The 13,934-nt window shown below is 35.6% G+C and overlaps 1 protein-coding gene across 1 annotated transcript; it reads left to right on the top strand.

The window, feature by feature from the left end:
* The first annotated feature begins 1,851 nt into the window (after positions 1–1,851).
* Positions 1,852–2,844, top strand: LOC137730709 (NDR1/HIN1-like protein 13). The gene has a single exon (XM_068469669.1). The coding sequence runs from the start codon at positions 1,863–1,865 to the stop codon at positions 2,706–2,708; it is 846 nt and encodes a 281-aa protein (XP_068325770.1). The 5' UTR covers positions 1,852–1,862; the 3' UTR covers positions 2,709–2,844.
* The last annotated feature ends 11,090 nt before the right edge of the window (positions 2,845–13,934 follow it).

The raw sequence follows: 13,934 nt of genomic DNA, 5'->3' as shown, positions 1-13,934 counted from the left end.
AAGGTAGACACATAAAATATGGAAAAAAGGGCAACTCCTCTTTGAGACATTTATCAAGCAATTGGAGGGCATGTATAAAGGGCAACTCCAACCTTCAAAGGGGTAGTACTCAAGTTATTCATGGAGATTCATCGAAGTCCGTAGGGTTAGTTGACCCCCCTTGCCCCTTAATGCGTCTACCCCTATGTACATTACATATCGTTTGAAAATTCTCCTATTTTTTAACTAGAGGTTATTGGAGCTATAGTCTTTGAATTGTAGCTCAATTAGAGTTTTGGTCTCTAAACTAAAATTTTGTTAGTATTGTTCCCTAAACTTATTATAATATAGATCAATTGTCTTTTTAGCTAAATCTGATAGAACTTCCATCCAAATTAAAAGATTTAAAAAGACATAAAATAGATGAAAGTTGTTACGGAGTTAATCAACATGACTATTGGTCCACATTATCACTACTCATAGACCAATACTCGAGGAATTTTAGTTCAAAAACTAAAAATCCAATTGGATCAAAGTTCTAGAACTGTTGCTCTAATTTTCTATTTTAACTAATTGTTTCAGTTGATTTGATTTAAAAAAAAAAAATATTGATGGAAATCGGGAAGCACAATCTATAGCATACAAATTGCAAGTTGCAATCTTTTGTATTGACTTGACTAATTCACCAATTTTATTTATTTTTTATTTTCCCCATCATATCATGTTAAAGGGTTGTTGAATTTTGTATTTAAGTAATTAATAGTATTTTCTAATCTAGTTGTTGACCAGGTTTGGGATATTGTAAAATTCAATGGATTGTCTTATAATAAAAATTGCAATAAAATTTTGAAGCTGTGTGCGCAGAGAAAGGGGTTGGGTGTCAATGGATAATTTGAAAAGCTTCGGGTAAGGCCTTTTGGCCCAGTGCTTATTTGTAAGTAGTTTATTTTGTTTGGCTTATTGGCCTCTGTCGTAACTATATATGCTCATGTAAAACGTAATAAGAAGGCGTATGGAATTACTTACAAGATTTCTTAAGCATGTGTGTGTAGTTTTTGTAGAATCATCCTTGTATTTGTGTTTTCCCTTTTCATAATTGAAAGCATGAAACTCTCAAATGTTGAGCCTTTAAGAGTATTCATATTGATAAACTAATGATGATGCATGAGGAATTTGATTGTGCTAGCTAGATCAGTCACATGGTTATGGTGGACAGTAGAGTAGGTTATGGAGCTTCTTTTTTTCCTTTGAGAGACAAATATGATCAGTGGTACTTATGAGAGAGCATGAGATAGCTGAAACCCTAAGGGCTTGATGCCAACTCAAAATTTAACAAGCAAAATTTACAATAGCATGTGACGATGTACAAGTTTAAGACTAAGACAAACGTATCAATTAGTTATGTGTGATTAGTCAATGGATAGTATTCCCTTGTGGTATACTCAAGAGCTCTTCATGTCATGACCTGAGCCAAGTATTTTCTTTTGTGAATTAGGCGTTTGTAGTTGAACTTACTAGTTTACGGTTAAATTGACAAAGAATAAAAAGTTGATCGTAAAGACTAAGGTTTTGCTAAGCAAGTAATGATTAGAGTAAAATCTACTAGATGCTTGTATTTCCTTATTTAGGGAGAACCAAAAATCGACATGAATAATCCTTAAGCGAGTATTAGGAGATGTAAATTGACCTAGTAAACGACCTCTAATAATAGCCTTAATTTGGACAAAAACCTCACTTTTGCATGCAAATTGCAAACCCCTCTTTAGTTTGCTTCTCTTCCACCTCACAGCCTCCCATTTGTCCCATGCAATCCACGTCCCCTTCTTCTCCAATTGCGCTTACACACCACCTTCCATCTCCTCCCCACCGTTCCCCATTTTCCCATGGCGGAGCGGTCCCCACCTGATCTCCCTATCAACAAAAACCACTCCCCTCCTTCTATCTTTGCAATTCCCGAATACCTCCAATTCCTACCTCCAACACTACCCCCGTCGACATCCCGACAGTTGGTCATCTCCCAACCCCAAAATCCTTCCGTCGCCATCTTCCGCTCAGGTACCTATGTTATCCAAGTCCCCAAGGACCAAATCTACCACGTGCCCCCGCCCGAAAACGCCTACATTATCGAATGCCACCAGGACCCATCCCGCAAAAGAAAAAGGCCGTTATGTTGCAACCTTTACTGCATTGGCATCTTGGCTTTCATTGTCCTCCTTATTGTCATGCTCATAACGATTTTTTCTTTTATGTTCGCCAAGTCCGAAAATCCCAAATTTAGTGTAGAACGTGTTGTTGTACATAGCAAGAGTAATGGACGGTCGGACTACAGCTTGACGTTGATGGTTCGAAATCCGAATTCGAGAGTGACAATTATGTACAATGGTGGTGGTACTAGCCTTCATTTCAAGCAAAAAACAATAGCTGAAGGAAAATACCCATCTTTTACGCAAGGGACGGGCAAATCAAAAGAGGTTACTATCGTCGTCCACAGTGCAAACGTTATTTTGCCTAAAGAGATTAAGAAAAGCTTGGGAGTTAGTGAGAGCAATAGCAGCACGAAGAAAGTGCAGGTTAGTTTATCCCTCAACATGAACATTTCGGCGAGGTTGAGAATTGGGACGTTGAAAAGTAGAAGCATGAAATTTCATGTGGCGTGTGATATAACGGTGGATAAATTGTCGAAACGGACTAAAGTATTGAAGCAAGAATGCGAAACCCAGCGGAAGTAGTAATCAACGTTGGTGTTGGTGTTGTTGTTGTATGATGATTAGGAACAAGTTTGGAAGCCATGTAGCCGTGGTAGTTGGTGCTAATTCAAACTCATTTGTACTGTATTTTTTGTTCATTAATTATACATATTTATATTTTGCCCTTATGGATCTAGAATTTATACCCATTCGCCTTTTTTTTTTTTTTTTTTTTTCTTTTTTCCTTCCTCTATCTTGCTCGAGTTAGTTCTATTAGTTTTATGTCAGCAGCTGATGAAAGGATCAATAGAGAGTCTGTCATGCATGATATAGGTATGTAGACCAATTTTGCAAACTATGTTTGCGATTCATGTGATGTATCACAAATAGAAAATTATACGTACAATATTCAAGACTCTTACAAATATATTCCACATTAGGACAAAAAAGGTCAGCAAAATTTCACTCTAAGATATATATTCTAAGTAAGATTTCCAATGAAGTTAGGTCAAGACTCCTACAAATATATATGAAGCCTAAACGCACCAATCAACAAACAAGCCTATGACTCATATATAATCCAGTATTTAACTTGTTTATCATTATTCCAATCAGTGGCGAAACCGTGAATTGTCAAAAGAGGGTTGAAATTTAAGATGAGTGCATCTGTACCCTATTACTGGATCAACAACTTGCACATTTGAGGCATGGAGAGACACTTCAACAGTGAAAATCCCACCTTCATGACCTTGCCATGCTTGATATGTTTCTTTACCTGCAATAACAGAGTAATTGTTCAGTAGCAACCAAAATCCACATAATTCATTAGAAGAGCTTCCAATTGTAAAAGATATTTTTAGTAAATAAGCATCTTGTCTGGCTAGTTCATTGTGAGACTTAGTCCATCTCCTTCCCCTTAATATAGATACTATCGTTTGCTCAAAAAAAAAAAGAAAAAAAAAAAGAAAAAAAGCACACTCTCTGCAAACTATCAACCAGTCAATTCCACTTGCTAAATGGTAAGCATGAGAAAAAGGCATAAGCCGAAAAACGTTATCGAACATTTTTGTCGTGATAATCATAGAGACCATCTACTATCTCAATCAGATTGTTGTAACCAGAATAGAGTTGGTTGTTAAGGTCTAAAATGATTAATTAATCTTTAATTAGAGTAGTGTTGATGTGGCAAGAGTTTGTTAGAGATTAAGGGTTGAGATTGGTCTATTAGATCTTAGGCTCAGATGTGAGCAAGTGGCAAAGTTTTATAGGGCATTGCTCATACACCGTTGGATGAGCATAACTTGTGCTCTGTGATCTTTGGATTCTTACCATCATCATTTTCATTTTCTTATTCCTCTGAGCTCAGTAAAACTATCATAAAATTCATACACAAGTACCATATTCTAACATGGTATCGAGAGCTTAGTTCAAGTATCAACTGGGCGTTGATTTCTATGAAAAATTTGAGAGAAATCCAATGAGAAAACTCTCGGATTTGAATCGATTCAGTTTGAAATGGCTAGATCTTGAGGTGGTGAATTGTGAGCTCCTGTATTTGATGGTATCGAGTTCGAGTTCTGGAAAGCCAGGATGGTCACAATTTTCAAATCATATGGGACTTGGAAACTTGTCGACAAAGGGATAGTGATCCCAGAATCATAGAAGAAGAAAGATAAGGCGTGGACCCTAAAAACTACCTAGTCTACGTGACGCGCAGGCTGAGTAATTAATAACTTAACTACGTCATTCGGTTATCGAGTTTGGCCAGGGAGTAAAATGTATGTTGATGTGGTATTGGGTGTGCTGCTGACTTCTGTGTCTTGCGATGGCAGCTGAGGAAGGAACTCATCTCGGCCTTTAGGTTATAGAGCCTGAAGACAAAGCTGCTAGTTTCTTCGCAGTTCACAAATCATCAGCATCGCGTTTGGTCTCAATAATTATATTTGTGCAAATATAAGTATGCCGAACTGGTACTAGATTGTACAGACACAAATATTCAAAAGAGATAAGTGTCTTGATTGTAAATGTGGTTCAGTCGTCTGAATGCTGAACTCTAAAATGTATCTATGAATATCCAATCATAAAATAAACTCGACTCTCAACGTGCAAAGCTTGGTAATTCCTCACTTCGTTGAGAAGGCTGATGAGATAACCTCTTCCAATAAGGACTCAGAAAAACTCATTAACCGAGACTTGGATAGATAACCAGTCGGTCTCGAAGCAATGCTATTTATCCAAACTAAAAGTGCTCATTGGTCAGCTGATTCTACGGCTTCAGTGCTGTTTATCCAAACTGAAGATGTTGCTGGTTTCTTCCACATTGTTGTTTATCCAAACTGAAGATGTATTGGCGAGGAAAAAGAAAATAAAAATATCAAGATGTTTGAGAGGTTTGCGCAAGGCAGTTGTGTGTTGAATTGGATATACTTTGAATGATGCACTCATCTCTCTATTTATAGTAGTAATTTCCCTCATGGTCGAGGTAAAATTTCACTTGGACTAGAAATCCTCAACCTAATCTTATTAGGTTTTGACTAATCCTAACTCTCATGGGATTCTGAATTGAACTCTTTAATCACTTAGATTCAATCCCTTGATTCTCGGCATCTTTTATGATTCAAAGCATCCTTAACTTCTGAAGAATCCTTATTGCACTAGGATTTGACCATTTCACCCTTATCCAAGAAAAACCATCTTCTAATAGGGTTCGGCCAAACTCTACTGGACTCAGCCCATGGCAAAGAATATTCTCGATATTTCTTATTGGACTGAGAACAATTCTAGGCTCGGCTGTGTTATTTTAGGCCCAAACAGAAGGCTAAATTGAAGAAGAAGTAGGTTAAATCTTTGTCTATTGATGATGAAGAAGATGATGGTGAGCATGATGCCTATCTAGAGGAGCAACTCATGTGGAGTGTTGATTCAAAGGAAAAGTGAAGTGCCATAATTGTAGTAAGTTTGGGCACTTGATGAGAAATTGTCATAAGCCAAAGACGGGTCAAATGACAAATTATGCCAATTAGGTGCGAGACACTGCAATGATGTTTTATGCATGCCATAAAGCTTATGTTCAAGTGAACTATGAGATCTGGTATCTAGATAGTGGTTGTAGCAACCACATGACTAACAGTGAATCACTCCTAATTAACATTAATAGGAGTGTGAAATGCAAAGTGAAGATGGGTATTGGTGATCTTTTGGAGTTAATTGGCAAGGGAACCTTGATTATAGAAACCAAGATGGGTAATAGATACATTCCTGAGGTTATGATAGTGCCTGGGTTAGATGAAAACTTGCTTAATGTAGGGCAAATGGTAGAGCATGACTATTCATCAGAAGAAATATGCATTGAGTTTGCTTGAGAAATCTGGACTGAAGACCTGTAAGCCAGTTCAATTCCTTTAGCTTCCATTGATAAGCTAAGAAGGATGATGGCAATGAAGCAACTGATGATGAATTGTATAGAAAAATTGTTGGCAATAACCTCTTGTATTTGATTGCAACAAAACCTGATGTTATGTTCTCATCTTATATGCTTGCAAAGTTCATGCATTGTCCTACAACCAAGCATCTTGGCACTATAAATAGGGTTATGAGGTATACTCAGGGTACCTTTGACTATGGAATTAATTATAAGAAAAGGGATTCTGCACTGCTCATTGGTTTTTGTGACAGTGACTAAAGTGGGAATGAAGATGATACCACTTTTCGTTATACTCACTTTGGGCAATGGAGCATTCTCTTGCGCATCTATAAAACAACAAAGTGTGGCACTTTCCACAGCTGAGGCTGAATACATGAGTGCATCTGAGGCCGCAACACAAGCCATTTGACTCAGACATTTTCACCAAGCCTTTGGGAAAGGACATGTTGTATTGCTTGAGGAAGCTAGGAGTGATTTCAGTTAAGACCTTAGAAGGGAGTGTTGGTTGTTAAGGTCTAAATTGATTAATTAATCTTTAATTAGAGTGGTGTTGATGTGGCAAAAGTTTGTTAGAGATAAGGGTTAAGATTGGTATTTTGGCTCTTAGGCTTAGATGTGAGCAAGTGACAAAGTCTTATAGGGCATTGCTTGTAGACCATTGGATGGGCTCATAGGCTCACTCCTTCTCTCTGTAGGCTAGTTACTATTTTGTATTGTTATGAGTGAATGGAATGAAATGCACGATGAGCATGACTTGTGCTCTGTGATCTTTGAATTCTTACCAATATCATTTCCGTTTTCTTTTTCCTCTGAGCTTAGTAAAACTATCATAAAATTTATACACAAATACCAGATTCTAACACAAATTTGTAACAAGTTTTCTCAAGAAATAAAATGCTATAATACTGAATGAAACAATATATAAAGTTGCTCAAAGAACTGCAAGACAAAATCAGATAAACCAGAACAATATACCAAATTACAAATAATAGGGCTAGACTAATACCAGATTTTTGCCTTCCACGATGACACAATTCTGAGAGTGAATGACTCGCCTGAGGACACATGCCTCGCCCTTGTCTTTGCTTGTTGTCGTCACCTGCAAATGAGATTAGAAAAATGTTAGTTAATAAATAATAGATAAAGAAAGAGGCACAAAGAAAATGATATACATTCCTGCCTTCCCCCACATGATCTCATCTGAGAATCTTCCAGTGCCTAACGAGTTTATCAGCCACTTTCTAATCCAGTTCGAATTAAACTCAGATATATCCTGTAGAAGCTTTACAACAAACATTACAACCAAAATTTGTGGTATTTCAATGGCTGATTAACATCAAACTCACATCAAATCTCATAACATAAGAAACAACCCATTTCCTAAAATCAGCAAGTTGGTTCATCAAATTGTTCCTGATAAATACGATTTTTCATAGAAAAATTTGGATTTACAAGTAAAGAAGCAAAGAGCCTAGCCACTTCAACTTGTCAAAACTCTTTGAGACATTTTGTTAGAGGGCAGATTCTCGCTCTTAGGGTTGATTTTCGATAATTAGAGGTGCGGCCATACCTCCTTGCCCTTCTGTAGCTTCGTAGTGGTTCAAATCACAAACTCAGATTCCCAACTGAGATTTAGGGAGGAGGATGAGCCACAACCTAATTAGCTACTCTCATAGGTGGTTGTTTAATTAGTTGTTAATGAGTAGTAGGTTGGTTAGATTGGATTAGCTTAGATCACTCATGTGACCACAAATATAGGCATGAAGCCCAATGGATCACAAGGAAATATCCTTTATTTTGGACATCTCAATCTTTGTAGCTGCAGTCCTCTGGGCTTTAAGCCTAGCTAGGGTTTGTTAAAGCATGTAGTCATTCTTCGTAAACGAGTCGTTACTTATAATTCTTATACCATATTCATGAATGAATATTTGAAAGCTTGTGAAAGCTAAAACTTTTTCTCCTCTCTGATATTTCTCTTCACACTCTGCTAAGCATATGAACTCCTTTTTTTTTTTTTTTTTTTTTTCTTTTGGTAATTAAGCATATAATTATTTGGAATTTCTTGTGCTACAATGGATTATAAACACTTGAAATTTCTTGTAAACCCCATTCCTTCAAGAAATACATAAATGTAGCAAAATTCTGTTAGCTCACTCCAGTAAGCATATAAATACACTTACCGCTTCTTTTAATTAAATTTTTTAGTTAAAGTTTTCGAGATAGAGTAACGATTCTTTGTACGGAGTTTTCAATGAAGGTTCTATACGTTATCCAAAATAAAAATAAAAATGAATGTTCTATACTACATGACTTTAGTGCATGCTTATGTAGAAACTAAGCCCTATATGCGTGATGCATACTATTTAGAGAATATATTGCCTTCCCATGGATTGGACTTCATTTACACTTGCCTCTTGGGTCTGCCAAGAGGTCGTGTTACCTGCACCTCACAATTTGCTACTCATCTCCATTTAAATCAAGTTTTGCTCTAGTTTTAGAATGAGGATCCTTTCCGGATCGTCTTTGTAAGAATTTTCTTCGAATCCTCTTTGTGAGCATCCCAGAGATCCTCCAATTATGTCTGTTCATTGTACATCGTGCAGTTAGTTTTTGTCAGGTACTATTTATGTTCAAATTTAAATAAAAAAGATTTAAAAAATTTCAGACTATACAATATATCTCTGGAATTCTCATAAAGAGGATCTGGAGAGGATCCTCATTCCTAGTTTTATATAAGAAAAACTAACGAAAAGTAAAAAAAAAAAACTTTAGTTTTAATGAAAAATAACAAATAAAGGTGTAGTGAATAGTACTAGGAAAAGGTAAAAATGTGGTTTTTCGTTAAAAGTAAACAGTACCGGGAGTATTTCTTTAAAACTCCCTTTTATATATGGGAAGAGGATCCGGTACGGATCTCTCCCATCAAAGGCCTAGGATCAAGTGATCCGGACTGTTGAAATTTGATTCAACGGCTACAATTATTATAACTTTTAGAGTAATCGTTGGATCAAATTTCAACAGTTTGAATCACTTGATCCTGAACCTTTGATGGGAGAGATCCGGACCGGATCCTCTTCCTTATATATGTTCATAGAGAAAGCCAACTTTGTGCTACGGCGCGACCTTGCTGAGTTGGGCCACTCTAGCCTTTTTTCTCTTTCGTCTTTGGGTTGCCGATCTTGGTTAGGTTTACGAAGGGGTTACAAAGCTTGAGCTATTTATAACCAAAACTAAATGATCATTCAGAACTTGATTAAACAAGGTCATGAGTAGTCTAAAGCCTATGAGCCTTAATACCGGTAGCACGGATTGGTGGAGTGACCCAGTTTCGAATGTGATCATGTAATAGAAAAGGATGAATATTATTTTTAGTTAATGAAAAAAATGATGAATAAAATGGTGGGAGCTTAGAACTCCACTGGTGCAGAGTTTGTTCTCCCACACCTATTAATCAGATTTCAAATTGTTAATTTACCTTCATCAGTAACGCCTCTATCATCCCCATCATCACCATTCATTGTCCTCATCATCTTTTATTTCTTAAACTTTTATCCGTTTTGAATACCTTCGATAAAATTTTGATAAAAGAATAGCGCCGAATAGCACAATATTTTTTCGCATATCTTAGACGAACGTAACACAAATCGTCTTCCTTGTAAGAAAAATGATGCAACAATTAAATTAATGATCAATCACGAGCCTGATGTCCCGACCCAAGTGCCTTAGCTGTATTTTGATTCTTCCCCCAAACCCAGCTCTTAGTCCATGATTAAGCATTATAATGTGGATTAAATTATAATTATTAGCACAAACACTGGATGAATTAGGTCCAAGCTACCTCCTATGTGAACACCTTATGCATCTGCTCCCTCTACCAAGATCATTTAGCTAATCACATGAGCAATAAAAAAAGATCATTTTATCCAAATCTTGAACACATGCATGCATATACTTGGATTCACGGGCCAAATATATGTCGACAATTATATTGCACCACCCTCTCTGGAGGATGGGAGAAGGGACCAGTTTTCCTAAGGGCTAGAGCTGACACGTTCATATACATACAGTACCATAGTCAAATACCCAACGCCACAAACCATGTTAAAAACTCAAAAACAAAAAAGACATCCCTTTTGGTACCAATAATATTCAATTTTCAGAGATCCCCTTTTATTCTTCTTTTTCTTCTGAAGACTTTGTCTAACCACATGGAGACCTCCCACCATTTGCAAACTCTGTTCACATAACACGTGGACACTTCTTTCTAGTACACTTTTTATGGAGGTTTGGTCTTTGTACTTTATTTTTTTTATACTTTTAGCTTTCATTTTTAATTCCCCCCAGGTGTTGTTTGTTGCCACTTCTTTCTAATAAAATTAGTTGTTTATTAAAATTATTTTTTCTTTTCTTTATTATTTTGAACAAATTAAACAACGAGAATCCTCAAAGAATCTTTACAGACATATAATTTTGTCCAAAATAATATAAAAAAATATGATATTCACACACCTTTTTAATTTTTGACCGTCGGATCAGATGAATTGAAGAAGATCAACGGATAGAAATTATCAAGGGTGTGTGAGAAATAAAATGGAATGTGGATAACACATCCCTAAAAATGGGACATATAATTATCACACATATATCTTATAATTGTGAATGCCAAACATAATTATGGTTATATAGATCTTAAGCACATATATCTTATAATTGTGAATGCCAAACATATATAATTATGGTTATATAGATCTTAAGCTCAATCATTGAATCGACTTTCACGTTAGTTATATAAAAATTTAAATAAACTTCATAGAAGTTTTTTTGTTAGAGATACATCATATATTATAAGGGAAAGTAATAAAAAGACTTGAAAACTTTGAGTTTTAACGATAAGGGCAAGATATAGGCTAAAGTGAATAGTACTATGATTGATTTTTTAATGTAAAAATGTGATTTTTCGTTAAAATGAACAATACTAGTATTTTTTGTTAAAGTTCCTGTATTATATCATGGATGACGATTTGAGTGAAATGAACTGTAAAAGCTGCAGGAGCCAAGTGTGATACAGGGAGTTTTAGTTGGTTGAAACGTCCTCGGTGAAGCTTTTTCCTAATTCCACCAATAATTGGGGACTCTAACGTATATAAATATAGAGGGGTTATACTTTCTAAATTTCTGGTTAAGGAGCCAATAATGGGTTGAAGTTAAATCTAAGTGGGAACCTTGCTTTACACGTCTGAAAAGAAACTTAGGTTTTTCATGGCTTGGAAGCATGCTTGGTGTCCCAATAGAAACTTAAATAAAACCCCATGGCTTCTGCAAATATATCAAGCATTTTAAGTGGATGCCAACTCCTCTTCAACCATATTGGGATCCCCTTAGGCCACCTGGCTCTTTAAGTTAAACTTATAAATATACATAGCTAGTGGGTTTCCCTCTCATCACCTAACTCGATGAAAATAACACATTAATATTCCAATGAAAAATTGGATCCATTAAAATACTACTTTCTATGATTCTTCCAATAATCTTTTGATGTGGGCTCTTCCAAATCCTGGTGCCCAATAGCTTAGGTCCTTCTTTCGAAAGCCAATGCGCTCCTCTTCACTCATTTAAACCCTTCATAATATCATAAATTAGTTAGGAACTAGCTACTTGGAGTTAGATCTTTTACCCATATATTTGTTTTATAAGGATAACATATAGATATATTTGTTTTTAAGGATCATATATATATATATATATAGACACACACACACATACATATATCTATCTATCTATTATATAATCCATCACCCGAATGAACCTATTATTTTGTGCGATCGGTTTAAAAAGCAATGGCTCTTTAATGTTCTTTAGCTGCCTAAAGTTGCACTAAAAAAATACGATCATGGTAAATACTGTGCTTTTGCACCCTAATAGTGGTGCATCCATATCTTTTTTAGAAATTAATTAAACTTAAAAATATGAGCTCTCGTGCGTGCCTCTTCCATGATCTCTTGTCTGAGACAAGGATGAAGAAGAAATGGTATCTGTGAAAGGAAGCAAACAACATGGCGCTAGCTAAAAGATTTAGTAGTTGGCTAGCTAGCTACAAACACATCAATTATTTTGTGTTATTTAAAACACATCAATGACCAGGATAACTTCGTTCTTCTTTTTATCGCCTCAATTATTGGTAATTTGATCATGTACTGGATGAAAAGTTTTCTTTGCACGCTGTAATGGATAAAATGTTTACTTTTAGGTCGGATAGGTAAAATGTTTGCTAGATTTCTATCATGCGCGCATGGTTGTTAGCCCTTGCACAAATAACTTTATTACATAATATGGGATCATGATGGAGAGGGACTTTATAACAGCATAGATAAACATCTGTCATATGCCTACCACTAATATTATTTAGATATGCAAAACCGACATATTGCTGAGACTCTCTCTAGTATGGATGAATCTCACATACAATAGTATATCCACTTGTATTACAGACAATATTGGTAATGAAATTATTATGTGTTTCTAATAACATTATTGTACACATTATTTAGCTATATATGCTAATAGGATTTATTTATTTATTTTTTTTTTTTTTGAGGTTAAACGATAGATTTTGTTAGATTAGCCATTGACGGAGAAGTTATGTCTATCAAGAATTGTTGATTAAGCACAATTGTTCTACATCAGAGAAGTTATGTCTATCAAGAAGTATACTAATTGGTAATTTTCTCTAAATTACTGGGAGATCTTTTGAAATGAAACATTTTATCTATCTGATCACGACACCTTAGTGGACCTAAGTGGTGAGGTAACTAATTGACTTACACTCGAGTAAAGATAATGTGTTTTGACACGCTCCGATCCCTATGTTTGAAGGACAACGGGATGACTACGTGCTGGCCGACACCCAAGGTGACGCAAGCCATTTTATGAATGTATATGCCGAGAACATGTGAAACATGCATATAAATTTTGCACATAACTATGCAATATAATATTCAAATACAACCTTAACAAAATAATATAATAAGTTCAACTGCCAACAAAATAATAGTGATAATGCATGACATGTTCAGAGTATACTACTAATTCAGAATACAAGTGGAAGTGTAACATAAAGTGATATTACAAGAATGTCCAAGTGGAGAGAAGGACAGAAAGTCACTGGTATGAGAATGCCTTGTAACTCGGATCGTATACCTCGTTCCTAGGTCTTGAGGGGGCGCAAAACAAAACATGAATGAACCAAGTTGATATATAAGTAATATTAAAACAATTATTCATCAACGTACTAACCCCCAAAGATTAGGAAAACTCAATAGTATAATATGTAATAGGTTTTCTGATAACCCTAGCGTGCCATAAAACCTTTCATAAAACATATATCATATAAATTGTGCTTAGTAGTGGTATCAAAATCGCTTGAAGGCAATATCTTTCACCCGTAGGCCCTACATCACCCGATTGAAACCATATAAGGATATCAATCGTTCGTAGGCAGGACTAAATCTTCATTTGCCTGAAGGCAGTGTCATTCGCCCGTAGGCAAATCATATGAGTAACCACTAAATAAGCACAATAAAAATATGAACATAATATTTCCAAAATATGTGTATATATCTCAACGGAGCTCAATAGCTCAAACATGATATCTTAAATCATATTCGTGAATATCTCAATAAGCATAAATCCAGTGAAGCATGATATTTCCTAAAGCGTAAAACCAATTTACTCATAAACGTTTCATAAAATGTAGTCATCAAAACAAGCTTTTCATGTATGCATTTCTAGTAATTAAATCATGCACTTTGGAAGGGGTCCATTTACAGATACGCCGTAGTCAAAGA

The sequence above is a fragment of the Pyrus communis genome, chromosome 1 (genome assembly GCF_963583255.1).
Source record: "Pyrus communis chromosome 1, drPyrComm1.1, whole genome shotgun sequence".
NCBI lineage: Eukaryota > Viridiplantae > Streptophyta > Magnoliopsida > Rosales > Rosaceae > Pyrus > Pyrus communis.
The sequence above is the reverse complement of the archived record's forward strand: the minus strand, read 5'-3'. Positions and strand labels throughout refer to the sequence as shown.

Excerpts from the sequence above, each read along its gene's own strand:
- LOC137730709 (XM_068469669.1), top strand. The coding sequence starts at position 1,863 with ATGGCGGAGCGGTCCCCACCTGATCTCCCTATCAACAAAAACCACTCC.